This window comes from Marmota flaviventris, chromosome 9 (assembly GCF_047511675.1).
Source record: "Marmota flaviventris isolate mMarFla1 chromosome 9, mMarFla1.hap1, whole genome shotgun sequence".
In the NCBI taxonomy this organism is placed as follows: Eukaryota; Metazoa; Chordata; class Mammalia; order Rodentia; family Sciuridae; genus Marmota; species Marmota flaviventris.
Window position 1 is genome coordinate 1,642,455 of NC_092506.1, and position 26,433 is coordinate 1,668,887.

Below are 26,433 nucleotides of genomic sequence, written 5' to 3' on the forward strand. Positions count from 1 at the left end.
GCCAAGAGGCCCGGGGAAGCGGAGGCCGCATGGCAGAGGCAGGTTGGCTGGAAGGTGGGAGCAGATTTCGCTGAGCTGTGCTGAACGGGTACTCCTGCAGACCGCCTCGCCGGGTGGTCCTGGCCAAGCTACCCGCCTTGGTTTCTGGGCGCCACGAGTTTGCAAGGACGTTGACAAATGGCATCTGGGCCGAGCCAGAGGCTGTCTGGTTTGGGGCGGAGGGAGGCCCCACTTCCGCAGCGGGGCTGGCTGCAGAGAGCCGTTGGCCTGAGGCGGGGCTGGGGGAGTCTGCCCGGTGCGCTCCCAGCCTCTGGCTGCCTGTAGACAGCCGGCCTGTGGAACCAGAGCCCCGGTCCAGCTCTCGGGGCTGCTTGGACGGGTGGGCAGGCTGAGCCCGGCCCAGATCCAGGGCCTCAGAGTCCACCCAGGGTGCGAGTGTCCCAAGAGGCTGCAGCAGGTGCCTCTGACACGGGGAGGAGTGTGGGCCGGGCCAGGCAGGCTCACAGAGCCAAGGCCTCGCAGGGCAGGCTGTAGCCCGTTCTCGGGTCCACACTAATGCTTCCCGTGCTCCACGCCCGTGTTTTGGCAGGTACACACCAGAAGCACCTCTGTGTCCCCAGACTCACCAGCCCCCGGCCTTAGCTAAGAGATTGCTTCCTGTTGCCACGGTAGCCTGACCTTGTCCCTCTGACACCCCCACTGCTGTCACCACCCCCTTTTGCTTCTGGACCCTCCAACCCCTATCCCACCCCACTGATCCCCCAGCTCTGTCTCTGGCATCTCAGAGGAAAGAGATTCCTGACGGTTGGCTCAATGGCCCATGCCCTGGAGAGGCTGAGCCTTCCCAAGGAAGGCCAGAGATGGAGGCCAGCCTGTGCAAGAGGGCCGGTCACCCGCCACACAGCAGGAGCCCTGCGCTGGGACGGACACGGCCTCATGCCCTCCCTGCTCTGCCTGCGGAAGACCCACTTTGTACAATAAAGTTCCTTGAGCAGCCCCCACACTGGCCTCCTGTGCTCTCTGACGGGAGGGATGGGGAGTGGGACTGGCCAGGACAGAAGGACCCTACTGGTGGGCCAGTCTGCCTGATTGCATAGCCCATCGGGTCTGGATTCAAGCACGGAGTTCTGCCCCATAGCCTTCTGCAACAGCCAACCTCAGAATCTGAGCTGTGGGGTGGCCTAAGTTGGGGTGCGCATGATGGGTGGGGTCCCACATTCCTTTTCTAGAACGTCTATGACACCACCCCCTGACTGACCCAATACAAACCTCATAGCACCGGCACCAGTGCATTCTGGTCTACACCCACACGGTGCACCCCTGGGGGGCCAGAGTCACCCAGCACCTCCCAGTACTCAGCAGGTGCTCAGTGAGGTTTGGGTGGACAGACAGAAGGATAGGTAGATGGATAGATGGGTGAATGGAAGGATGGATGGTCAGACAGGTGGATGGATGGGTGTATTGGTGTATGTATCAATGAGTGGATGGATGGACAGACGGATGGATGGATATGGATGATGGATGATGGATAAATATGAATGAGCAGAAAGGTGGGTGGACGGATGGATGGGTGGGGAGTAGATGGGTTGACGGGGGATGCAGGCAGGTGAGGGGTGGACAGAAGGACGGGGAGAAGGCCCGTGGACCTGAGAGGAGGTGAGACGAGCACTTGGCTGGCTGCGGGTGGGGTGTCCTCCCCGCACTCCCTGCTCATGCTGGACTGCACTCTGGCCTGACGCAGCCCCGATCCCTCAGTGCCTGGGGAGCCCCGGGGCCCTGGTTGGTTCCAGTCTGACCCTGCCACTCCCTCCGTCGCCCAGGGCCTCCACTGTCTGAAACTGCCTCACAGAATCCCACAGCTTCCCAGGTTCAAGCTCAGGGGGTACAGCTGCCCAGGCCAGGAGGCGGCGTGGCCACTGTCCGTTTTGCTCACAGCTCCACCATGGAGAAAGCAAGTAGGGCCACACCCTGCCCTCCAGGGCCCCCCCTTCCTTCCTGCTCAGTCTGATGGGCTGGTGGCCAGGACAGCTGGCTGAGGCCACCCCAAAGTCCACAGTGGGCAGGGAGCTGGACATGAGCAGAGGACCAGGCACTGGAGGCAGAAGGGTCACAGCTGCCGTGCTCCCCTGACCGGCCGACCCCTTGGCTTAGCCTCAGGGTTGCGGATCCAGCGTCTGGGCCCCTTTGCCTCAGTCCTGCTCACTGTGTGATCCACCCCACGGTCGCCACTGCTCAGGCCCAGGGCCAAGGGGCCACTGCCCAGAAGGCACTTGGGCAGGGATGCTGGAGCACTGCCCTCCTTCATCCTGCCTGCCTGGGAGCCCTTGGCAGTCCACTGCCCCCCTCCAGGCACCTGCTGCGGCCCCAAGAGAGGAGCCGCCCCGAGAGCCACACAGCCAATCAGGGCACCTGCACCCGGGAGAAGTGCGCAGGCCTGGGCGCCAGCGGTCGGGGTGGGAGCGCCTGTGTCCCAGGACCTGTCAGCAGCTCCTGACCAGGGCCTGGCAGGCTCTGCCTATGGCGGGTCAGCCCAGGGCACAAGGCAGGGCACAGGGTCCGTGCGCTCCTCCACTCCCAGCCACAGGCACCGCGGGCTGGGACCCCATCAGAGACCTCTGCCCAGCTGCCTTACTGGGTCCACTGGAGGAGGCCTCCGGAGCCAAGGTACCCAGAAGGCCTCCTCTCCCTGGGCTCAGCTTGGCATTGGCCAGCTTTACAGTCCCCTGTGGCCTGCAGCTCAGGTCCAGAGCTTTTGGCCCTCAGCCTCTGGTGTGGAAATCAGTCCCCCACCCAACAAAGCTGGTCCACCCCTTCTTCCTGGCCTCCACACAAGTCTCTAGTCCCCCACCCTACTCCCCAGGGGAGGCCAGGTGGGACCTGGAAGGATTACCTGTGGTAGACCCTCAGCGACCAGCTGTCCATCCAGCAGTGCCCACTCTACGCTGTCCTGCTGTACCCTGGGCCTGGTGCCTGAGGAGGAGGTGGCCATCACCCAAAATAGGACCTGCCTGCCCCTCTGACCTCACGGGAAAGCACCTGCCAAAGGCTGAGTCTCACTAAGCGGGCAGCCACCGTCCTCTGCTGGCTGAGCAGGGCCACTGCAGAACCCCTGGCTTGACCGCCTGCAGGCACAGCTCCTGAGGATGCCCACCCCAGCCTGGCCAGGGCTGGTGGCCACGGGACTTCCTGGGAAGCAAGGCAGGAGAACAATAAAATCCTCCTGCTTTTCATGTGTGCCCTTGAGAGCGGTGCTGCGGCCAGTTGGCAGAGCCTGGAGGGGAAGCCAGCCCACCACGGGGAGATGGTCCCCAGGCCCAGCTCCCAGGCTCACAGAAATGGAGAGCTGGCCAGGGTGGCCCAGGGGTCCGGGCTCTGTCTGATGACCCGGACAGGTAGAGGGAGAAGCGCAGGTTCTGACTGGGAGGCAGGGGTGATCCCAGCAGCTCCAGAGGATTTCAGGGCCAGGCACTCAGGGCGGGTGGGCAGCTGCCCGTCCTGTGAGCCAGCAGCCTGAGGGGCTGCTTTCCCTTGCTTGGTGACCCCAGGCATATCTCTGCCTGCTGCCAGCCTCTATGGCCTTGGCTCCCACAGGTAGGACTGGTGAAGTGTCCACAGCCTCCTCCTCCTCCTCCTCCTCAGGGCACAGGGCCAGGAGCTATGGGTCTGGGGCTCCTTCCAGGCCATCCCCATGTCCCTAGCCTTGGGACTCTGGAGGGCAGGGGCCTGCCTGCCTCTTCTGAGGCTCACACTGTCTGGACTCTGGTCCACCCTTGACAGCAACTTCCACCCTGGGTGGGCAACTCCACAGGCCCCTCGGTCATGACAGTCCTGGGCTGCAGAGGCATGGGACAGCAGTCAAGATGCCTCCTGGCACCTGGGACCTCACTTTCCCTAACCCCAGAGGCAGGGCCACAGGGGCACGTGGCCTTGCTGGCAAGCATGGGGCCTGTGGGAGCCCATGAGGTGTGTCTGTTGGTTGGATGGTGCCCCCTGCAGTCCCAAGGAAAGCAAGGTCAGCCTCCATGGGCACACGGGCCCGTCAGCTCAGAGCCAAACACTGCATGAGGCCCCTGGGGAGAGAGAGTGCCCCCAGGGTCTAGACCCCCGAATAGAGAGTCCCCAGGTCAACTGCAGAGGAGTGACCCCCCCTAGGGAGGAAGCAATGACTGGAGGAGGCCCCATGGACAGGAGCCCCCACCCCAGGCTCAGGGGAGGAGACCCCATGGACAGGAGCCCCTCCAGGATCAGGGGAGGAGGCCCCATGGACAGGAGCCCCTCCAGGATCAGGGGAGGAGGCCCCATGGACAGGAGCCCCCACCCCAGGCTCAGGGAAGGAGACCCCATGGACAGGAGCCCCTCCAGCTCAGGGGAGGAGACCCCATGGGCAGGAGCCCCTCCAGGATCAGGGGAGGAGGCCCCATGGACAGGAGCCCCTCCAGGATCAGGGGAGGAGACCCCATGGACAGGAGACCCCACCCCAGGCTCAGGGGAGGAGACCCCATGGACAGGAGCCCCTCCAGCTCAGGGGAGGAGACCCCATGGACAGGAGCCCCTCCAGCTCAGGGGAGGAGACCCCATGGACAGGAGCCCCTCCAGCTCAGGGGAGGAGACCCCATGGACAGGAGCCCCCACCCCAGGCTCAGGGGAGGAGACCCCATGGACAGGAGCCCCCACCCCAGGCTCAGGGGAGGAGGCCCCATGGACAGGAGCCCCTCCAGGATCAGGGGAGGAGGCCCCATGGACAGGAGACCCTCCAGGATCAGGGGAGGAGACCCCATGGACAGGAGCCCCTCCAGGATCAGGGGAGGAGACCCCATGGACAGGAGCCCCTCCAGGATCAGGGGAGGAGACCCCATGGACAGGAGCCCCTCCAGCTCAGGGGAGGAGACCCCATGGACAGGAGTCCCCACCCCAGGCTCAGGGGAGGAGACCCCATGGACAGGAGCCCCTCCAGGCTCAGGGGAGGAGACCCCATGGACAGGAGCCCCTCCAGGATCAGGGGAGGAGGCCCCATGGACAGGAGCCCCCACCCCAGGCTCAGGGGAGGAGACCCCATGGACAGGAGACCCCACCCCAGGATCAGGGGAGGAGACCCCATGGACAGGAGCCCCTCCAGCTCAGGGGAGGAGACCCCATGGACAGGAGCCCCTCCAGGATCAGGGGAGGAGACCCCATGGACAGGAGACCCTCCAGGATCAGGGGAGGAGACCCCATGGACAGGAGCCCCTCCAGGATCAGGGGAGGAGGCCCCATGGACAGGAGCCCCCACCCCAGGCTCAGGGGAGGAGGCCCCATGGACAGGAGCCCCTCCAGGATCAGGGGAGGAGGCCCCATGGACAGGAGACCCTCCAGGATCAGGGGAGGAGACCCCATGGACAGGAGCCCCTCCAGGATCAGGGGAGGAGACCCCATGGACAGGAGCCCCTCCAGCTCAGGGGAGGAGACCCCATGGACAGGAGTCCCCACCCCAGGCTCAGGGGAGGAGACCCCATGGACAGGAGCCCCTCCAGGATCAGGGGAGGAGGCCCCATGGACAGGAGCCCCCACCCCAGGCTCAGGGGAGGAGACCCCATGGACAGGAGACCCCACCCCAGGATCAGGGGAGGAGACCCCATGGACAGGAGCCCCTCCAGCTCAGGGGAGGAGACCCCATGGACAGGAGCCCCCACCCCAGGCTCAGGGGAGGAGACCCCATGGACAGGAGTCCCCACCCCAGGATCAGGGGAGGAGACCCCATGGACAGGAGCCCCTCCAGGCTCAGGGGAGGAGACCCCATGGACAGGAGCCCCTCCAGGATCAGGGGAGGAGGCCCCATGGACAGGAGCCCCCACCCCAGGCTCAGGGGAGGAGACCCCATGGACAGGAGACCCCACCCCAGGATCAGGGGAGGAGACCCCATGGACAGGAGCCCCTCCAGCTCAGGGGAGGAGACCCCATGGACAGGAGCCCCTCCAGGATCAGGGGAGGAGACCCCATGGACAGGAGACCCTCCAGGATCAGGGGAGGAGACCCCATGGACAGGAGCCCCTCCAGGATCAGGGGAGGAGGCCCCATGGACAGGAGCCCCCACCCCAGGCTCAGGGGAGGAGGCCCCATGGACAGGAGCCCCTCCAGGATCAGGGGAGGAGGCCCCATGGACAGGAGACCCTCCAGGATCAGGGGAGGAGACCCCATGGACAGGAGCCCCTCCAGGATCAGGGGAGGAGACCCCATGGACAGGAGCCCCTCCAGGATCAGGGGAGGAGACCCCATGGACAGGAGCCCCTCCAGCTCAGGGGAGGAGACCCCATGGACAGGAGTCCCCACCCCAGGCTCAGGGGAGGAGACCCCATGGACAGGAGCCCCTCCAGGATCAGGGGAGGAGGCCCCATGGACAGGAGCCCCCACCCCAGGCTCAGGGGAGGAGACCCCATGGACAGGAGACCCCACCCCAGGATCAGGGGAGGAGACCCCATGGACAGGAGCCCCTCCAGCTCAGGGGAGGAGACCCCATGGACAGGAGCCCCTCCAGGATCAGGGGAGGAGACCCCATGGACAGGAGACCCTCCAGGATCAGGGGAGGAGACCCCATGGACAGGAGCCCCTCCAGGATCAGGGGAGGAGACCCCATGGACAGGAGCCCCTCCAGGATCAGGGGAGGAGACCCCATGGACAGGAGCCCCTCCAGCTCAGGGGAGGAGGCCCCATGGACAGGAGACCCTCCAGGATCAGGGGAGGAGACCCCATGGACAGGAGACCCTCCAGGATCAGGGGAGGAGACCCCATGGACAGGAGCCCCTACCCCAGGCTCAGGGGAGGAGACCCCATGGACAGGAGCCCCTCCAGCTCAGGGGAGGAGACCCCATGGACAGGAGACCCTCCAGCTCAGGGGAGGAGGCCCCATGGACAGGAGACCCTCCAGGATCAGGGGAGGAGACCCCATGGACAGGAGCCCCCACCCCAGGCTCAGGGGAGGAGACCCCATGGACAGGAGCCCCTCCAGCTCAGGGGAGGAGACCCCATGGACAGGAGACCCTCCAGCTCAGGGGAGGAGGCCCCATGGACAGGAGACCCTCCAGGATCAGGGGAGGAGACCCCATGGGCAGGAGCCCCTCCAGGATCAGGGGAGGAGACCCCATGGACAGGAGCCCCCACCCCAGGCTCAGGACACAACTTCTCCTGTGTATTCTGCATGCCCCAGTAGCGTCCACTCAAGGGAGCAGTCTGGCCTTTCAGGCACTCAGATGTGGGGGGCTTGCTGGTCCCCTATGGAGGAGGTGGGGCTGGGGCCAGGTGCCACCCTGGGGTAATGATCCCTGGATGCAGACCCCTGGATGGGCCAAGTGCACACCCCACACAGTGTGTCCATCAAAGGGGAGGGGACTGGGGAAATTGGGGCCCCAGCTCTGAGGACCCCACACTAGTCTGGCCCAGAGATAGCCCTCTGCCCTGTCCTGGGGCCACCAAGCTCCTTCCTCCTCCCTCCACAGCCCGTCAAGAATGTGCCTGCCCAGGGCGGCAAAAATAGCAGCTGACACCTTCCTGGGGCAGGCGAGACCCTGTCTCCTTCTCAGGCACGTCTCCTTGTCCTCACTGCCTTCGTCTCCTCCCCTGGCCATTCCTATACTTGGTCAGGGGACTGCCTGGGCACACCCTGCCCCCCTTGCCCGGGCTGCCCAGCTGCTGGCCAATGGGCTGCTGGGAAAGCTCAAACGCCGCTATAACACGAGGGGACAGCTGGGAGGCAGTGCCTGTGCTGGACCTGTCCACAGGGAGTTCCTGTCCTTCCCAGGCCTGACCACAGGTGGGTACAGCAGTGAGCAGCTCTCTTAGGAGGGTCAGAGCCTCCTGCGTCGGGACGGGGCCCCTGGCATCCAAGGAGACACTAGTCCTGGGGGCTGAGGTCCTCGGCCAGCGAACTGCCCAGCCCCTCACCTGGAAGCATGGTGGCCAAGACCAGGCCGCCAGCCAGCACCCGCCTGGGATTCTGACATTGTACCTGGGTGTTCTCTGAGCTTGGGATGGTGCAGGACACCTGGCCCCAGCCCAGACCACAGGGTGTGGAGGTGGGGAGGGTCCCCAGGAGCTATGAGGTGAGGGGCCACTCAGAGCGGGGGCCGAGAGGAGAGGGTCAGGGAGGAAGAGCCCCAGAGCAGCTGTGACGCAGCTTCCCCGGGCCCCTCTGGGCTTTCTGTGCGCGGCCCATGGAGAAGCACAGTGCGTCCCCAGGATCCCTGGGGCCCCCGCCTTGAGTGGCCCCCGCCCCGATACTGCCACTTTGTATAGATGACAGCAGGGCCAGGAGCTGTCTCAGGTCACCCCAAGGAGGAATCCACAGGGAGAAGCCCTAGGCTGCTCTCCGAAGCCCCGGTCAGGAACACACAGGGGCTGGACACTCCTGCCTCGTTCTTGGCTGGAAGGAGCAGTTTCTCCCAAGAGGCCCCTGCCAGCCCTCCTTGGCCTCAACGCCTGAAATCCCCTGGCCAGGTACCCTTGCCCACCAGGTCCTTTGGAGATTTCTAGAGGTTCTTGGGCATCCAGGATGAGAGGGGGCCAGGTGAGGCTGGCCACAGGGGAGCAGGGCCCAAAGCAGGGCATGGGTGCAGTCCTACTGCAAGTGATTGGCAGCGCCTCCTGCCCCTCCTCCTTGGTCCTTGTCACCTTCTTGGGAGGGAAAGATGGCATGTGGCCCCAAGGAACTTGACCTGACAGGCTATTTTCTGACAGGCTCTGAGATGGAACATGAAACTGGACAACTGGTCCCCCCTCAGCTGTTGCAATGCCATCCCCGTCCCCAGCACCTCCACCTCACTCTCCCCAACCAACAGGGATGGTGACCCAGACCGTGGAGGGGGCACCAAGGAGCCCTGTAGGCCTCAGGCACTCTGAGGAGGAGCAGGAGCCTCAGTTTCCCCACTGGTAGAGTGGACCCTTGCTGGGGTCTTGGAGGAGACTGGAGATAAGGAGGCTGGCCCCTCGCCCGCCCCCGCCCCCCGCCCCTGTCTTGGGTTTCTGGGCAGAGGCGTCTTGCTGATTTTGGTGTCTATTTCTGGACACTTCAGCTGTCACTGCTCCTTGTACATAACTCCCTGGGTGTGGTCACTGCCCCCTCTGTCGGCACTGACAGGTGTTGACCCTACTGGGTCAGAGGTGGCCACAGAAGGGCACGACCTCTGCAGCCCCTCCCCACAGAGTGGCACTAAGGGGAGGTGGAGGGGTTAGGGCCTGGACCTGAGGGGTGGGCGGTATCCAAGGATGAGGAGAAGCAGAGAGTCACAACCCCATAGGCCACATACCCTGGAGGTCCCAGAGAGTCTGGGCAGGGGTCTGGGAGGACCCGGGCTGTACCCCGGGCCCCGGACGAGGATTCTGAAGACACACGTCAGCTAATTTTGTGGGGAAAACCCGTGTTCCCCACAGAGGGCTTGGGAACAGCTCCCGTCTTAGCAGCGGGCTGCAGATGCCAGTCCACAGATGTGTGGCGCCTTCTTAGGGAAGTTCTCTGGGGACCGTAACTGTCCTCTTCCAGTCAGCTATGACATGCTGTGGAGAGTCTGGTTTCTCAGACCCCAGGGCCCACGTTCTGACACAGCTGCTCAGAGTGATCCCAGGCCACCGTGGGGGTGTGTGGTGGCCAGTTCCTGCAACCCAGGGAGCCCAGGGACTGTCTCCATCTCCTAAAGAAGAGGGAAGACGAGGAGACAGGCCACTTGTGCACTCTGATTTGGAGGAGGGGGTCCTCAGGGGCCTGAGGCGCCCTGTAGAGAAGCTTCTTCCTCCAGGAGGACATGTGGCATGGAAGTCCCACTGGGAAGAGGGACTCTCATGGGGGACAGTGGAGTTGACAAGCCAGAGAAGATCCCTATTACCCATTTGGGGAGCCAAGCTCAGCCATCTTGGGGCTCCCAGGGAGGCCCCCAGCCTGGGCAGTGGCAGAGGCCACCAAGAAGCAGGTCCTAATCACATCAGCCAGACTTCCAGCGTCATTGGGCAGCCTGTTCTGCATTCCCGGTGACATTCCTTGGGGGTTCCCAGGGAGGGGTGGAGGCCATGACCTTCCAGAGTCCCAACCGGCTCCTGGATTCCAAGCTCCAGGCTGGAGACAGGGCAGGAAGGAGCAGGTCTGGGTCTAGGGGAGGGCTCACGGGGCTGGGTGCCCAAGGGCAGACCTGCCCCAGGACCAAGGGTCTGCTCTAACCCCATCCGCAGGAGTGCCCTCTCCATCCCAGCTCTGAGAACCCCCTGCTTCTGAACCGGGCCGTTCCTAACTCTCCCCCTCCCCCCGCCAGAAACAGCCCACCTCCACCATGTCTGACGAGGAAGTGTGAGTACCGCTGCCCACTGCCCACCGCCCGCTGCTGCCAGCTGCCTGCCCAGTGGGGTGTGGGGCTGGGCTTCAGCGTAGGGCTGGCTCTGCCGTCCACGCGGACCTGCCAGTAGAAGTCCACCTCACCTCCCTTTCTCTCTCCCCCTCTCTCCCTCCCCGGCCTCTGCAGTGAACAGGTTGAGGGTGAGTATCAGCTATTTCTCTCTCTTTACTTCTACCTCTAGACGGAAAAGTCTCCGCTGGGGAGGGGGGTCACCATGGGTGCCACGTGTCCTTTGGGAACCCTGGGCCTGAAAGTCCCAGATCTGCTATGTGGTGGGCTTCAGAGCAACCCCTCTGGAAGTGGCCCTGCATTCCGGCCTTCCCCGGCCTCTAAGAGGTGGTCACATCTCCACCTGTTCCACCTACGGGGGAGCCTGTTGGGGGCTGTATGGCCCTGAGGACCTCAAGGGTCTGGTCTCATTCCACTGCCAGACAGGCTTCTTTGGTCCTGAGGACCCCTGGCCCTCATCCCTGGCAGAAGCTGCTGGACCTCAGGGTCCGGGCAGCTGGCCCCTGCTAACATGGCTCCTCTCTTTTGTTCTATTCCAATGCAGAGCAGTACGAGGAGGAAGGTAACTAACTCAGGCAGCCCTCGAGGCCCTCAGCCCACCCCAGACCTTCCTCTTAACAGAGCCCTCTCCACCTGGACCTTGGGTCCTCCTCAGCTCACCCATTAACTGTCCATCTTCGTCACCATTAACCACTAGCATTAATCATTAACTTGTTTAATGATTAATGTGTCACCTAGTTAATGGTGAATGACTTCATCATTAATCAAGTCGTCATTAACTTCCCATCACTCCAGTCCATTAATGGACACTCATTAATTGCTCACGAATGCCTTGTGGTTGTCTGTGCCCAGTGTGTGGAGTTTCATCTGATCATTAAAACTCTCACCCATTAATATCAGGGCCGGGGCGCACAGCTGCCATCTCTCAGCTCCTCCCCGTGTCTCTGTCTGTCCCTGTCTCTCCCGGTCTCTGTCTATCTCTCAGTCTCTCTCTGTCCTCTTGTTTCTGACTCCCTGTCTCCGTGTCTCTCTGTCTCTCAGCATCTGTCCCTGTCTCTCAATCTCTCTCTGTCTCCTTGTCTCTGTCTCTCAGCATCTCTCCATACCACCCCCCACCCCTGCACCCTGGGGCGCACTCAGAGCACCTCCCTGGATCTGTCGAGCCCGGGCAGGCGTGGGCGGGTGGGGATCACTGGGCGCGGGCGCACCTGGGAGCGCTGGGCCGTGGCAGTTCCCAGGCGCGACGGGCGCTGCTCAGGATCCTGGCTCCCACTCAACTGGGGGCGGCTATCAGCGCAGCTTTAGCCGGCGAGGTCTTCTGGGTGTTATGTTTTGAAAATATTTTGAAAACATTCGCTACCTTAACAACGTCAGCAAAATGTTTCTTTTTCTGCCGAAAAGGTGGCAAGGCTCCTTTCTGAGTGGGCAAGAGGGCCCGGGCGCTGGCCGTCCCCTGGGGAATGCCACAGAAGGGTCTCAGGCCGCGCTTTCCTCCAGGCACCCCCGAGACAGGGACCTTCCCTGTCAGGCCACACACCCAAGCTTCCTCAAGGCACAGAGGTCACGAACCCCAGGACCCTCTGTCTCCTGCAAAGCACGACATAGGCAGGGCCTCTGCATGCACCACAGCTCCCTGGACGCACAACGGCCAGGTCCGAGTGGGGAGTGCAGGGGTGTGAGTGCCCCTGCAGGGAGGCCCAGGCCCAAGCCCAGCCAGGCTGGGCACTGTGCAGGCTGAGTGTGCCTGAATGTCTTGGGAGGCCCCTGTGGACTCCCCACACAGGCCACCTCCTGTCCCCCCCGGCCACATGCCTCTAATGACGGTCCTGTTCCTTCCTTCCCTGCTCGTTCCTGCTCTCGGCTTCTCTCACCTCAGAAGAGGCCCAGGAGGAGGAAGGTGAGTGGGCCCAGGGCCCAGCCCCCGCCAGCTCCAGTCGTCCTACCCACTGTCCCCACCCTCACAGTGGCCCTGGTGTGCTTGTCTCCCCGCTGGGTGCGACCCTGGCCCCCGTCTCTAAGGACTCGGGGACCTCCTGTCTAATCCTGTCCTCTCTCCTCCCTGCCACCCTGCACGCCCTGGCACCCCTCCGCAGCAGAAGTCCAGGAGGAAGGTAGGCGCACATGGACTTCTGGTCCCCATGTGGGGCCCGGGGCCTGGCTGGAGCCCAGGGGGTGGGGAGAAGGGGAGGCCATGAGGCGCCAGCCAGCCAAGGGGCCCCACATGTGGCCCCCAGTAGTAACCCACTAACCAAGGCCGATGCTTGACAGAGAGGGTGCAGGACCCCAGTGGGCCCCAGAGGCGGCCAAGGCCCCCCCCCCCCGAGTCCCTGCTGTTGGGGACCATGCGCCGCTCAGCTGGGAGCAGCTGGTGTGAGGATCGGGGGAGATGGGGCCAGGGAACTGAGAGTCCCCATGGTGGCAGCCTCTGACCCCGCAGCCAGACCAGGACATGAAGCCACATCTCAGGATAGCTCAAGTGTCGGGAGAGGCCCTGCGGCCTGGCAGATGCCTTCATCCCAGCCTTTCTTGGGGTCTGGGCCAGGCAGGGCAGCAAAGGAGGTCTGCATGTGGCTGTTAGGACGGCAGTAGACAGGGCATCCCAGGTGTGCACCTGTCCCTGGGGCCTGCGTCCCTGGGCTACAGCCCCTTCGCAGGTCCCTGGAGCCACTACCAGGTTGCAGGCCTGGACACTCTAGAGGTGGTAGGGAAAGAAGGGGGAGCCCACCACGGCAGCTCCCTGGGACAGACAGCATGGAGTGACCAGGACAATTCACGGCCTGCGTCCCCAACCCCCCTGCCTCCATTTCCCTGATTTTGAGACAGGTCAGGCTGAGGGTGGGCTGAGGCTTTCCTGCCTTTCCTGCTCCCGAGTGGGCCACAGGAGTTGGGGGAAGCAGGGCTGGGGGGACAGCACCCCGGCTAACTCTAATCCATGTCTTGCTCACCCTGCACGTCCCCTCCCCGTGGCCTTGGTGACGGGCTGTTTCCACTTAACCTCGGATCCCTCTCCTTTGGCTCTGACCCGCGGTTTGCCTCTTGCTCTGTGGCCTCCTTAGCCCCTGAAGTTCATGAACCAGGTATGTGACATGACTTCAGAGCCACATGGCCAATGTGAGTGTGTGCAGGAGCAGGGCCAGAAGGGACAAGAGGCTGCCAGCCCCGCACCCGGTCCTGTGGTTGGCGGCTCTGCCCCCCCCACCCCGCCCCTCCACTCACGGTGTCTCTCCTCTTTCTCTCCCCAACCTGGTGCTGCCTGACGCTGCTTCCAGAGGAAGTCCAGGAAGGTAGGCCTCGCACTGCAGCCAACCAGAGCTGCCCCTTCCTCCTCTGTCCCCTGGCCCCCTGTGTCCCACCGCACTTCCAAGTCCCCCACCTTGGACTGAGCCTCAGGCCTCTAACTGAAGTCCGACTCAGGTGGGACTAGAGACAGGTGAAGCTCCCCCTGTCAATCTGGCAGAGGGTTCAGGGGCAGGGACGGTGAAGCAGATCTTGGGAGGATGGTGCTGGGGTCCACTGGGACCCTCTGGACTCATCAGGTGGAATAGAGAAGAGCAGAGAGGAGGGGTAGGGTGGGTGGCCTCCGCCCTGCCACAGATAGGAAGCCAGTGAAGTAAAGTAAGGAGGCGGTGAGGTGGCAGGGAGGGTGGAAGGGCAAGTGGGGTGAAGCAGAACAGCCGGCTGAGGCCCAAGGTGGGGACGTCAGGGAGCTGGAACAGCCGGGGGCCGTGCGTGCAAATGAGCCGTCAGTCAGGTCCCAGCATCCCACCCTCGCCTGGGCCAGGGCCAGACACACCCGGGCAGGCGAGAGGGGACCGGGGGGCCTGCCCTCCCGCAGCAGGCTGGTGTGCTGGGCGGAGCTGCAGATCCAGGTCAGGGCGCTGCTCGGGAGCTTCTCTCCAATCACCTGCTGCCTCGGTGGGCCGCGGGGCCTTCCCGCTGGGCCGGGGACCCCCACTCCAGCCCTGCCTGCCCAGAGAGGTCACCCAGACATGGAAGGAGAGGGACGGGGGGTGGACTCCCAGGCCACGCAGGAAAATGGTGTCCAGGAGCCAGTCTAGTGGGCGACAAGGTCACCAGGCCATCCTGGGACCGGCCCTGAGGCCCAGGATGGACACACAGGAGGGAGGGAGTCGGGGGGGCAGGCAGGCAGTGCCACACAGGAAGCTTTGCCGCTGGCCACGTGGCCGCCCTGCGGCTCTTGCTCCTACCCTGCCCTGGGCCCCAGACCCTGCACAGGGCCTCACAGGAGACCCCATGTGCATCTGGGCATCGGGAAAGGGCGGCGTGAGGCCCACCTGCCAGTCAAGGCCACACTGCAGGATCCACCACCTGCGTTGTCCCCGAGCAACTGCACGGTCATGAGCCGGAGCACACGCTGCAGACCCCACCAAGCACAGGCGCTGTCCAGGGTCAGCGGGCAGACCCCCACCGGCCTCAGATGGGGACGGCTGCTGGCCCCAGATGCCCTCTCAGCAGGTCCTGCTCGGCCTGGCAGAGGCAGGGCAGGCGGAGGGCACTGCAGGGCAGGGGTCTGCGTACCAGGCCAGGCCTGGCCAGCACTCCCCAGGCTGGGCCTAGGGGTCAACACCCACAAAGGAAGCGGCCCCCACTAGCTGGGGGTGGCTACTCGTCGAGGCTCAGGGGCCCTGGCCTGGGGGACAGGCCATCTTCTCGAGGCAGAACCTAGAGGTAGCTCAGGGAGAGGAAGGGGTGGGTGTCCCAGAGAGGCCGACCCAGGCGCCAGGGGAGAAGCACGGCTCCCCCGGGCCAGGAGGCCGCTGCCCTGGGTGAGAGAGCCCTCGGGGCACGGTGAGGGCTGCGGAGGATCTTGACATGGGGTGGCCAGGACTGCAGGGTTAGGGATGGACAACAGGAGAGGCTTGCACCCTCCTCGGCTCAGAGTCAGCGTGAGGGTTCCTTGACCCACTGGCATTCAGCCCAGCAAAACTGACCTTGCAGACAGAGGGCCTCTGGAACTGCCCAGGGTCAAAAGGCTGTGCCCAGCCCAGCCCAGACTGAGAGGATAGGAGAGCATGGCCCGTTGAGTGGGGTCCCTGGGCCTCCCGGCACCCTATCCAGGAAGGGTCTCCACTGCACCCAGCTCTCTCCGTGCCCTGGAGAGCGATGCTCGGGCTGCAGCTGGGGTGCCCATGGGGAGCGTGGGCACAGCCTGCCCCCTCCTGCTGCCCTGCTGGCGTCGCCCAGTGCTGCCCCGCACCAGCGTCCTGGCTTTTCTGTTGCATGTGCGCTTAGCCGATCCACGGAGACGCCACAGAGGAGCGGGAGGAGGGGAAGGTGAGGGACTGCAGCTCCTGCTGCGCCCCCCTCACCAGGTCCTGGGGACCCTGGCCCTCTGGCTCTGCGGTCCTCCTCCCCGCCTGTCTACCTGTCCTCCTGTGCTCTTGGCACCACACGCCTAGGCCCTTAGCCAAGGGCCTCTCTGCTTGGCACAGTGTTCGCCGTGGGGCTTGGGTGCCGGGTGAGCTTCTGCCTGCCGAGGTGGGCAGTCGGTGGGACCAGCGCAGACCAGCCGCTCCCAGGCTCCTCCAGGCCCCCACCTGTCTGGGCCTCTTCCCTCCCTGGCCTCTGACCTTTGGCAGCAGGTCCTCCCTCTCTCTTCACCCTGCACTTCAGCCCTTCTCAGAGCCCCAGGGACCCCGAGTGGGGGGCCGAGGGGTGGGCTCAGCTGGAGAGGCAGGTGGCCCCCACAGGCCAGAGCAAAGGAAGACCCCATCTTGGTGGTCCCTGTCGGCAGGAGGCAGCCACCCCTCTCACCGGGTCTCTCTTTCTCCCCCTCTCCCCACACTGGTGCCGTGGTGACCAGAGAAGAAGCCAAGACCCCAGTGAGTATGGCGTCCGCTGGGCTGGGGTGGTCAGTGGTTATGGCCCCGGGTGGGAGGCCTGGGTCTGCCCTAAAGGAAAGGTCCAAGTGCTCAAACCACAGGGACCGATGTCGCCCAGGAGACAGACAGGAAGCACAGGAGGGTGTGACGCTGCAGGCCCCGGGGGCTGCCTGCAGGAGGAGGCCCCAGCCGAGGGAAGAAAGGCAAAACGGAGCTCAGGCTGCCCCCCAGCCTTGCTGTGCCCAGCTCTGCTGGGGGGTCTCCCAGGGCCCCAGATGGAAAAACAGACATGGAGTGCGTGTGGTGGGATGTGGAAGGAAGGGCTTCGCCACATCAGATGGACCCTGTCCACACCAGCTTGCTGCCTGGGCGCTCTTACGCAGGCCTCTTGGGAACCCTGCTTTTAGGGAGGGTCTTGCCCTCCTTTCACGAGATTAAAAAAAAAATCCAACCCTGACTTCCTGGCTTTGGTGGGACGCACAAGCCTCGGCCCTTCTGCAGAGCCTCTCCTGCCCCCCAGCAGCCTGCCTGCCCCCCACTCTGCCCCCCCAGCAGCCTGCCTGCCCCTCACTCTGCCCCCCCAGCAGCCTGCCTGCCCCCCCACTCTGCCCCCCCAGCAGCCTGTCTGCCCCCCACTCTGCCCCCCAGCAGCCTGTCTGCCCCCCACTCTGCCCCCCCAGCAGCCTGTCTGCCCCCCACTCTGCCCCCCCAGCAGCCTGCCTGCCCCCCCACTCTGTCCCCCCAGCAGCCTGTCTGCCCCCCACTCTGCACCCCCCAACAGCCTGCCTGCCCCCCCACTCTGTCCCCCCAGCAGCCTGTCTGCCCCTCCTGCCCCCTAGCAGCCTGTCTGCCCCTCCTGCCCCCCCCCCAGCAGCCTGCCTGCCCCTCACTCTGCCCCCCCAGCAGCCTGTCTGCCCCTCCTGCCCCCCAGCAGCCTGCCTGCCCCTCCTGCCCCCCAGCAGCCTGCCTGCCCCTCACTCTGCCCCCCCCAGCAGCCTGCCTGCCCCTCACTCTGCCCCCCCAGCAGCCTGCCTGCCCCTCACTCTGCCCCCCCCAGCAGCCTGCCTGCCCCTCACTCTGCCCCCCCAGCAGCCTGCCTGCCCCCCCACTCTGCCCCCCCAGCAGCCTGTCTGCCCCCCACTCTGCCCCCCCAGCAGCCTGCCTGCCCCTCCTGCCCCCCAGCAGCCTGCCTGCCCCTCACTCTGCCCCCCCCAGCAGCCTGCCTGCCCCTCACTCTGCCCCCCCAGCAACCTGTCTGCCCCTCCTGCCCCCCCAGCAGCCTGCCTGCCCCTCCTGCCCCCCAGCAGCCTGCCTGCCCCTCACTCTGCCCCCCCCCCCCCAGCAGCCTGCCTGCCCCTCACTCTGCCCGAGGTGGGACTCAGGTTTGCTCCCGGGGGTGGGGGTGGGGTCTCTGCAGAGTCGCAGGAAGGTGAAGATGCAGGAAGGGTTTGGCCAGCTTATTCACGGCCTTTGCACTTTATTTTTTTGGCAATTTTAAATAAATTGATGCCAGAGCACAAGATATTTTCTCATTTTAGAAAATATTGTTTGTGTTTTCATTATGAAAACAAAACACCTTATTAAAGGAAATTTGGAAAATACATAAAAGTCAAACGAAGAAGAAGAAATTCATCCATCATTCTCCCACCCACCCACCAGCCCGCCAGACTGTGGAAAGGAACAGAAAGAAATAAAAATACTTATTTCTTCCTACTCTTTTTCCATGCAAAGGGCTCGGAAAAAAAGACCTCAACTCTAGCTGTTTTTCAAACATCAGACTGTCTATACAGCCTTGAATTCTGCTTTTTTAAAATTTAGCACTATTCATAAGTATTTTTCCATGTTTTTATATAGTCTTCTTAAATATTTTGAATGGCCACGTAATATTCCATCGATTGGACAAACGGTGGTTTTCCTGCCCATGCCCTGCTGCAGGCTCCCCAAGTTCTTCGCTATCATTAGTGACGCCGGGTGGACGCGTTTTCCGTCTTCAGGGCTATTTCCCTAGGCCACATTCCCAGAACTAGAATTACTGGGTCAAAGAGTATGAGCGTTCTTAAGACTGCCATGTCCCTTGCCAAATTGCTCTCCACGAGGGCTTGGCCAAGCGGGCCTCCTACGTGGGATGTGAGCCGTTCTGTGTCCCACACCCTCCTCACCCGAGGCAGAGGCTGCCTCCGCGCTCGCCCTTGATGGATGGCAAACGGCATCCCACGGTTGTTTTCCTTTGCATTCCTCCGATGGCGCGAGGGCCAGCCTTTCCCCGTTTGTGAACGGGTTGTCTTTCTTCTCGGAGAGGCAGTAGTTTGTGCCCTGTGCTCATTTATCTCACAGTGGACACGTCTCTATGTTTTCTCAATCATCAGTTTGCATAAGGATATAAGTCTTCTCTGTATTTGCTGAAAATATTTTCTTAGTCTGTGCTTTTCCCCTGGCTCCCGAGTTTGCCTTCTTGCACATACATAAGTTTCTCATTTGCATGGGGCCATCTGCACATCTCTCCCTTGGAGGGAACTTCTGATGCTTCCAAGCTCAGAAAATCCCTTCCCACTCCAGCGTTTGATCGACACCCCGCTCCACTTTCCTCTGTGGTTGTTTTAAAAAGCCCTTGTCTCAACTCTCCGCTCCATCTGGAACATATTGGTGGGAGGAGGGGGCTGCACGGCCGGTGGACCGGGGGCTCCTTCCTCCTAGAATGCCTCTTTCCCTCCCTGGGCCCCAGAAAGAGAGATTAAAGAGTGGCCAGAAAAGCGGGAAGGGTCTCCACGGCCGGTCCCGACCACAGAGGCAAACGCCACCCTTGTTCCCCGAGGGCTGCGGGGGCCACCCTGCCTCCTTGGTTTGAGACAGAAACTGAGGTGCCTTCCCTGCAGAGACGGAGAGACAGCCAGCAGAACCCGGGGGCTGGGGTGGTTGAGGCCTCCTCCAGGGGGCAGGCCCTGGGCGTGAGGGTCCTGAGTCTGACGAGAACAAAGCTCAGGTGAATGCACAGTCAGGTGCAGCGACCTCAACAGGGCACCAGGCCAGGGCCAGGGGGACTGGGGCACCAGGGCACGACAGCCCCCTTGGGTGGGCATCTCGGTATCCTCTCACCAGCCTCTCTCTCTTCCTCAGACTCACTGCTCCTAAGATCCCGGAAGGGGAGAAAGTAGACTTTGATGTAAGTGTACAGGACTCAAATCAGAGCGCCCCAAGCCTACCACTGAGCGCCAGGTGGGCCTCTGCCCCCTCGTCTCAAGTAGCAGAGCCAGGGCTTCATGAGCCAGCCCTGGACACACTCCTAGAATATGCACCTCTCCCTTCTCCCCACCCATCCTTCTCTCTCTCCACTCGTCATCCATCCACCCACCCTCCATCCCTCCACCTGCCCACCCTTCCTTCCACCCATCCTCCACCCATCCTTCCACCTGCCCACCCTTCCTTCCACCCATCCACCCTCCATCCTTCCATCTACCCACCCTTCCTTCCACCCATCCTCCACCCTCCATCCTTCCACCTGCCCACCCTTCCTTCCACCCATCCTCCCTCCATCCTTCCACCTGCCCACCCTTCCTTCCACCCATCCACCCTCCACCCATCCTTCCATCTGCCCACCCTTCCTTCCACCCATCCACCCTCCACCCATCCTTCCATCTGCCCACCCTTCCTTCCACCCACCCTCCACCCATCCTTCCACCTGCCCACCCTTCCTTCCGCCCATCCTCCACCCTCCATCCTTCCACCTGCCCACCCTTCCTTCCACCCATCCTCCACCCTCCATCCTTCCACCTGCCCACCCTTCCTTCCACCCACCCTCCATCCTTCCACCTGCCCACCCTTCCTTCCACCCATCCACCCTCCATCCTTCCACCTGCCCACCCTTCCTTCCACCCATCCACCCTCCATCCTTCCACCTGCCCACCCTTCCTTCCACCCACCCTCCACCCATCCTTCCACCTGACCACCCTTCCTTCCACCCATCCTCCACCCTCCATCCTTCCATCTGCCCACCCTTCCTTCCACCCATCCACCCTCCATCCTTCCACCTGCCCACCCTTCCTTCCACCCACCCTCCACCCATCCTTCCACCTGCCCACCCTTCCTTCCACCCATCCACCCTCCATCCTTCCACCTGCCCACCCTTCCTTCCACCCATCCTCCACCCTCCATCCTTCCACCTGCCCACCCTTCCTTCCACCCATCCTCCCTCCATCCTTCCACCTGCCCACCCTTCCTTCCACCCATCCACCCTCCACCCATCCTTCCATCTGCCCACCCTTCCTTCCACCCATCCACCCTCCACCCATCCTTCCATCTGCCCACCCTTCCTTCCACCCACCCTCCACCCATCCTTCCACCTGCCCACCCTTCCTTCCGCCCATCCTCCACCCTCCATCCTTCCACCTGCCCACCCTTCCTTCCACCCATCCTCCACCCTCCATCCTTCCACCTGCCCACCCTTCCTTCCACCCACCCTCCATCCTTCCACCTGCCCACCCTTCCTTCCACCCATCCACCCTCCATCCTTCCACCTGCCCACCCTTCCTTCCACCCATCCACCCTCCATCCTTCCACCTGCCCACCCTTCCTTCCACCCACCCTCCACCCATCCTTCCACCTGACCACCCTTCCTTCCACCCATCCTCCACCCTCCATCCTTCCATCTGCCCACCCTTCCTTCCACCCATCCACCCTCCATCCTTCCACCTGCCCACCCTTCCTTCCACCCACCCTCCACCCATCCTTCCACCTGCCCACCCTTCCTTCCACCCATCCACCCTCCATCCTTCCACCTGCCCACCCTTCCTTCCACCCACCCTCCACCCATCCTTCCACCTGCCCACCCTTCCTTCCACCCACCCTCCATCCTTCCACCTGCCCACCCTTCCTTCCACCCACCCTCCACCCTCCATCCTTCCATCTGCCCACCCTTCCTTCCACCCATCCACCCTCCATCCTTCCATCTACCCACCCTTCCTTCCACCCATCCACCCTCCATCCTTCCACCTGCCCACCCTTCCTTCCACCCATCCTCCACCCATCCTTCCATCTGCCCACCCTTCCTTCCACCCATCCTTCCACCTGCCCACCCTTCCTTCCACCCACCCACCCTCCACCCATCCTTCCATCTGCCCACCCTTCCTTCCACCCATCCACCCTCCATCCTTCCATCTGCCCACCCTTCCTTCCACCCATCCACCCTCCATCCTTCCACCTGCCCACCCTTCCTTCCACCCACCCTCCACCCATCCTTCCATCTGCCCACCCTTCCTTCCACCCATCCACCCTCCATCCTTCCACCTGCTCACCCTTCCTTCCACCCACCCTCCACCCATCCTTCCACCTGCCCACCCTTCCTTCCACCCACCCTCCACCCATCCTTCCATCTGCCCACCCTTCCTTCCACCCACCCTCCACCCATCCTTCCATCTGCCCACCCTTCCTTCCACCCACCCTCCACCCATCCTTCCATCTGCCCACCCTTCCTTCCACCCACCCTCCACCCATCCTTCCACCTGCCCACCCTTCCTTCCACCCACCCTCCACCCATCCTTCCATCTGCCCACCCTTCCTTCCACCCATCCTTCCACCTGCCCACCCTTCCTTCCACCCACCCACCCTCCACCCATCCTTCCATCTGCCCACCCTTCCTTCCACCCATCCACCCTCCATCCTTCCATCTGCCCACCCTTCCTTCCACCCATCCACCCTCCATCCTTCCACCTGCCCACCCTTCCTTCCACCCATCCTCCACCCATCCTTCCATCTGCCCACCCTTCCTTCCACCCACCCTCCACCCATCCTTTCTTCTATCCTCAGTCCAGCTCTTTCCATCATCCATCTTCCTTCCTTCCATTGATCTATCCATCCATCATTATCTGCCTATTCATGAGTCTACCCACCCACTGCCTGCTCACTGATCCCACTGTCCACCCACTGTCCATCCACCCACTGCTCCATCGTCATCCGTCCATCTCTCCAACCCCTGTCCCGCTCACCCACCCATTACCTACTTCCTTCCATCTACACACTCATTCATCTGTTCACACAACAAGTGTGCACAGCTCACTCCTTCCCCCAGGCTCAGCCCCTGAAGGGCATCTCTGAGCATGATGACAGGGTCAGTCCACCCTAGGGATGCTACTGACCTCATGGTACAGCCATGCCTGGGTCACCTCCAAGAAGGGCATCATCCAACCCTGAGGCTTGGGGATCAGGCCACCCATGGCCCCAAGAGGGCAGCAAGAAAGACAGTTGCCCTGGTGGCCCGAGCAGGCAGGGCTTTTTTGGGGCACAGGTGCCACTTTCCCCAGGTAGAGGCCAGGCCGGGTGGAGGGGTGGAAGCTACAGGCCTCTCTGCCCACAGGACATCCAGAAGAAGCGCCAGAACAAGGACCTCATGGAGCTGCAGGCCCTCATCGACAGCCACTTCGAAGCCCGCAAGAAAGAGGAGGAGGAGCTGATTGCCCTCAAAGAGAGGATCGTGAGTGTGGCCATGGGTGGAGGCCGCCGGGCACACTTGGAGGGTGCCGGTGGCAAGGCTGGACTGACCTGCCTCCTGGCCACAGGAGAAGCGCCGGGCGGAGAGGGCTGAGCAGCAGAGGATCCGGGCAGAGAAGGAGCGTGAGCGCCAGAACCGCCTGGCGGTGAGCGGGGTGTCCGGCCTCGGGCCTTTCCCCAGTGGTCAAGCTGTGGGGGCCAGCGGTCAGAGCCAGGAGTCAAAGCCCTGCCCCGCCGTAACACTGACCCTGAGATTCCTCCCGGCAACCTCTGCGTCCACAGGGTGGGGGGCGGTCTGCCCCTGCCCCTGAGGGTCCGGGGCTGTGGTCTCCACAGGAGGAGAAGGCCCGCAGGGAGGAGGAGGACGCCAAGAGGAGGGCCGAGGACGACCTGAAGAAGAAGAAGGCCCTGTCCTCCATGGGGGCCAACTACAGCAGCTACCTGGCCAAGGTAGGCGGGCGGGGCCAGGAGGGGCCTGGGGCCTGGCTGGTGCCCGGGCCCCTCCTGAGACCCCACGTCCCCTTCAGGCCGACCAGAAGAGAGGCAAGAAGCAGACGGCCCGGGAGATGAAGAAGAAGATCCTGGCCGAGAGACGCAAGCCCCTCAACATCGACCACCTCGGCGACGACAAGCTGAGGTGGGGGCCCGTCGGGGGGCCCAGGCGGCCTTGTCCCTTCCCGGGGCCTGAGGAGGGTGCAGGAGGGGAGGCCCCGGCTCTCAGGCCGGCCCACCTGTGCCGTCCTTTCCCCTCAGGGACAAGGCTAAGGAGCTCTGGGAAACCCTGTACCAACTCGAGACTGACAAGTTTGAGTTTGGGGAGAAGCTGAAACGCCAGAAATACGACGTGAGTCCAGGCACCGCCAGCCCGGGGCCGCTGGGTCCCACCCCCTGCGCCCCGCGGGGACTGTTGCTTGAGGCCACCTTCTGGGGCAGCCACTTGGCCACCCGAGGCATCGGCCAGACCCCCCGGGTACATTGGCAACCCTGCCTGAGGGCCAGCATGAGTTTAGGCCACAGGGGCCCTGAGTTGTCCTCAGAGCAGGCCGAGGGGGTGGCACATGCACAGCTCTGGACGGTGGCTCCTGGGGCACCGGCTGCCTGGAGTTGTGTGGAGGGCTCGCGACCTTGAGCGACCTTCGCTCACAGACCCCGGCCCGAAGGCAAAGCTGGAGTCAGAGGCGGGCTGCCTGGGGTGGGGCATCGAAGGCCGGTGAGGCCCAGCTCTGGCCCACGCACAGAGGCCCAGGTGGCCCAGGGAGGGCTCCAGTCCTGGGTGACGAATGTGCCCTGGGACCTCACAGATACCTTGAGCTTCCCTCTCAAGGTGAGGTCACCCACCTGAACGCCCCTGCAGCACCCCTCGGGTGAAGGACACGTGCAGGGGTATCTCCCGGGACCGGCCCCGGCTCCCCGGGAACCCTGGGCAGGCCTCTCCTGGGCCTCCACGTCCTCCCGGTGCCCGCCCTGAGTGGTTCCCAGGAGACGCTGCATCCCTCACCCTCCAGGCTCCCCTGGGGCTGGCCCACACAGAGCCCGGCCAGCTCCCCTGTGTCCACCAGGCAGTCAGGTGTGCTGGCCTCCACACACACGCTGCCTACAGCAGGGCCCAGGGTCTCAGAACCCCAAGAGCCATCTCCAGACTAGCCCAGCGCACGGCGGGGCCTTGAAGCCTCAGCCACCCACCCAGCCCTGTAACCATCTCGGTCTTTCTAGATCATGACCCTCCGGGCCAGAGTGGAGATGCTGGCCAAGTTGTGAGTAGCCAGAATCCGCTGCGGGCCCGGCTCGCGCGTGTGCAGTGCACGGTGCTCCTCTCGCATGGCAGAGGCCAGGTCACGGAGTCGGGCAGGCAGGCTGGCCCTCCGTGGCCTTGGTACTCTCCTTCCTGCCCCTGTCCCCTCCTGCCTCCAGACGTGGCCTTGAGGCTGGCCTGCTGCCCTTGTTGGCAGGAGAGGAAGGGCCTCTGCTTCCCAGGAGCTGGGGAACCAGGTGCCTTGGCCACCAAGCTGGGAGCAGGGGTGGGGCCAGGAGCAGGAGGGTCGGAGTCAGGGGCCGGGGGCTGGAAGGAGGGTCTGCGGGCCTCACCTCCACCCTGCCCCATGGCCTGCTGCAGTTGGAAGGTAAGTGGCCAGCTGTGCAGCTGCTGTGTGTGGTATCGCAGGCCAGTACAGGCCAGCGAGATGAGTCGGGTCAGCAACCCGAGGGCAAGGGACAGCGCCCTCCCCAAGGAGCCAGGAACAGGAGCCAGCACGGAGCCACCGCTCTGCTGCTGTGGCTGGGCCCCCGGGTCCCCCTCGCGGTAAGTCGCCTGTGTTGTTTGCAGATCACCACCCTCAGGAGCCGCATCGACCAGGCCCAGAAGCAGTGAGTAGCCTGGCCCACCTTGCTCTGCCCTGGGCACAGGGGCCACAGGGCCTGCTGCCACTGTCCATGCGGGCCTGGCGTTTTAGCCAGCCCCTGAGCAAGGGCCAGTAGTGGCCAGCCCTCAGCAGAGCAGTAACACAACTAACCGGCAGAGCCCCCGCTGGCATGTCCAGGTCCTGTGCCCTGGGGCCTGTGGACCCTCGTCACCTGCTCACAGGAGGGGGTGCCAGAGGGGGTTTGCAAGTGATGCCCTCAGGTGCCCAGCACCGGCCAGCAAGCAGAGGGCTGCAGGAGGCCCCCAGCATGGGGAGGCTCTCAGGGGCCTTCAGATGGCCTTGCATGGCCAGCCTGGACACCCAGAGTGTCACCCTCCAAGGTGACCTGGGGCGGGGAGTTCAGAGGCTGACCTGGGGGGCGACACGGCCCCTCTGCAACCCTCGGTTCCTCAGAAAGTGCCCTTGGGCCATGGAATCGTGCCCCACGGGGTGCGGGGACCCAGGGCAACACTTCTCCCCGCCCCCCGGGCTGAGCTCTGGTGCCAGGGACATGCCACTGGGGGTCTGGTCACTGAGCCTGGCTGCAGGCTGTCCCTCCCCGAGAGCCTGGTGGAGCTCCTGCCTCCCAGGGCTTCCTCCCTCTTCCCAGAGGCCCTTCTGCTCCCAGAGACGGGCCCCCCTCCAGGGAGGGTCTCGGTTCTGTGGGCCAGGACTGTCATGGGTGTGCATGTGCACGTGTGTGTGTTCACGCGTGTGTGCTCAGGAATGGTCCTGTCGTGCCAGCCTCTGGGGCCGAAGCCCTCTGTCTTCCGCCTGCCTTGGCCCCACTCAGCACCTCCTGGCTCTTGGGTGCACAAAGGTCCTCAAACCCTCAGAAGAGGGGACAGGCTCCTGGGGATGGCCACACTTATCTGACACCCAGAGTGGCACAGACTGTGTGGGGAAGAGAGTCGTCATCTGCCAAGACAGTCTCCACCCACTGGGGTCTGTCTGCAGCAACCCCAGGCAGGGCAGGGAAGACAGAGGGTGGCCCTGCCCCGTGCCCACCCCTGCTAACCACACTAAGCCCAAGCCCCAGGCCCCTGGCCAGGCCAGTACAGGTGAGTCAGTGCTGTGCAGAGGGGAAGAAGTGTGTGTGGGGGGTTGTGAGGCTTGGCCAGGACCTCGTCCTGTGGGAGGCCAGGGCTAGAGGTCCACACTGGGGAGGCCAGGGCTGCAAGCCAGGGAGGGGCTCTGCCTCTCAAGGCTGCCCTCCCGGCCGGGCTGATGCTCAGACTCAAGAACAACTTGCCTCCCATCTGCAGCAGCAAGAAGGCCGGGGCCACCGCCAAGGGCAAAGTCGGCGGGCGCTGGAAGTAAGGGGCCAGGAGGCCCCGCGGCGGAGACCCGGCC

General features: G+C 63.8%; 2 protein-coding genes across 4 annotated transcripts in view; both read left to right on the forward strand.

Moving 5' to 3' along the window:
- Lsp1 (lymphocyte specific protein 1) overlaps positions 1-1,001 on the forward strand; it is a 33,752-nt gene extending 32,751 nt beyond the window's left edge. For both annotated transcript variants that reach the window (XM_071615947.1, XM_071615948.1), the window contains exon 11: positions 590-1,001. The gene's annotated coding sequence lies outside the window, so the exon portion shown is untranslated. The remainder of the gene's footprint in view (positions 1-589) is intronic.
- Positions 1,002-19,315: 18,314 nt separating this feature from the next.
- Positions 19,316-26,433, forward strand: part of Tnnt3 (troponin T3, fast skeletal type) — a 7,162-nt gene continuing 44 nt past the window's right edge. Inside the window, exons 1-8 of one of the 2 annotated variants that reach the window (XM_027953538.2) lie at positions 19,316-19,361; positions 22,548-22,664; positions 22,750-22,827; positions 23,018-23,131; positions 23,209-23,318; positions 23,435-23,525; positions 24,395-24,435; positions 26,346-26,433. The exon at positions 26,346-26,433 is cut by the window's right edge and continues 44 nt beyond it. In XM_027953538.2, the coding sequence (XP_027809339.2) occupies positions 22,581-22,664; positions 22,750-22,827; positions 23,018-23,131; positions 23,209-23,318; positions 23,435-23,525; positions 24,395-24,435; positions 26,346-26,400 (573 nt within the window). In that variant the 5' untranslated portion in view covers positions 19,316-19,361; positions 22,548-22,580 and the 3' untranslated portion in view covers positions 26,401-26,433. Of the gene's footprint in view, positions 19,362-22,547; positions 22,665-22,749; positions 22,828-23,017; positions 23,132-23,208; positions 23,319-23,434; positions 23,526-24,394; positions 24,436-25,004; positions 25,046-26,345 lie in introns of both variants that reach the window. The other variant, XM_027953537.2, reaches the window with a different exon arrangement.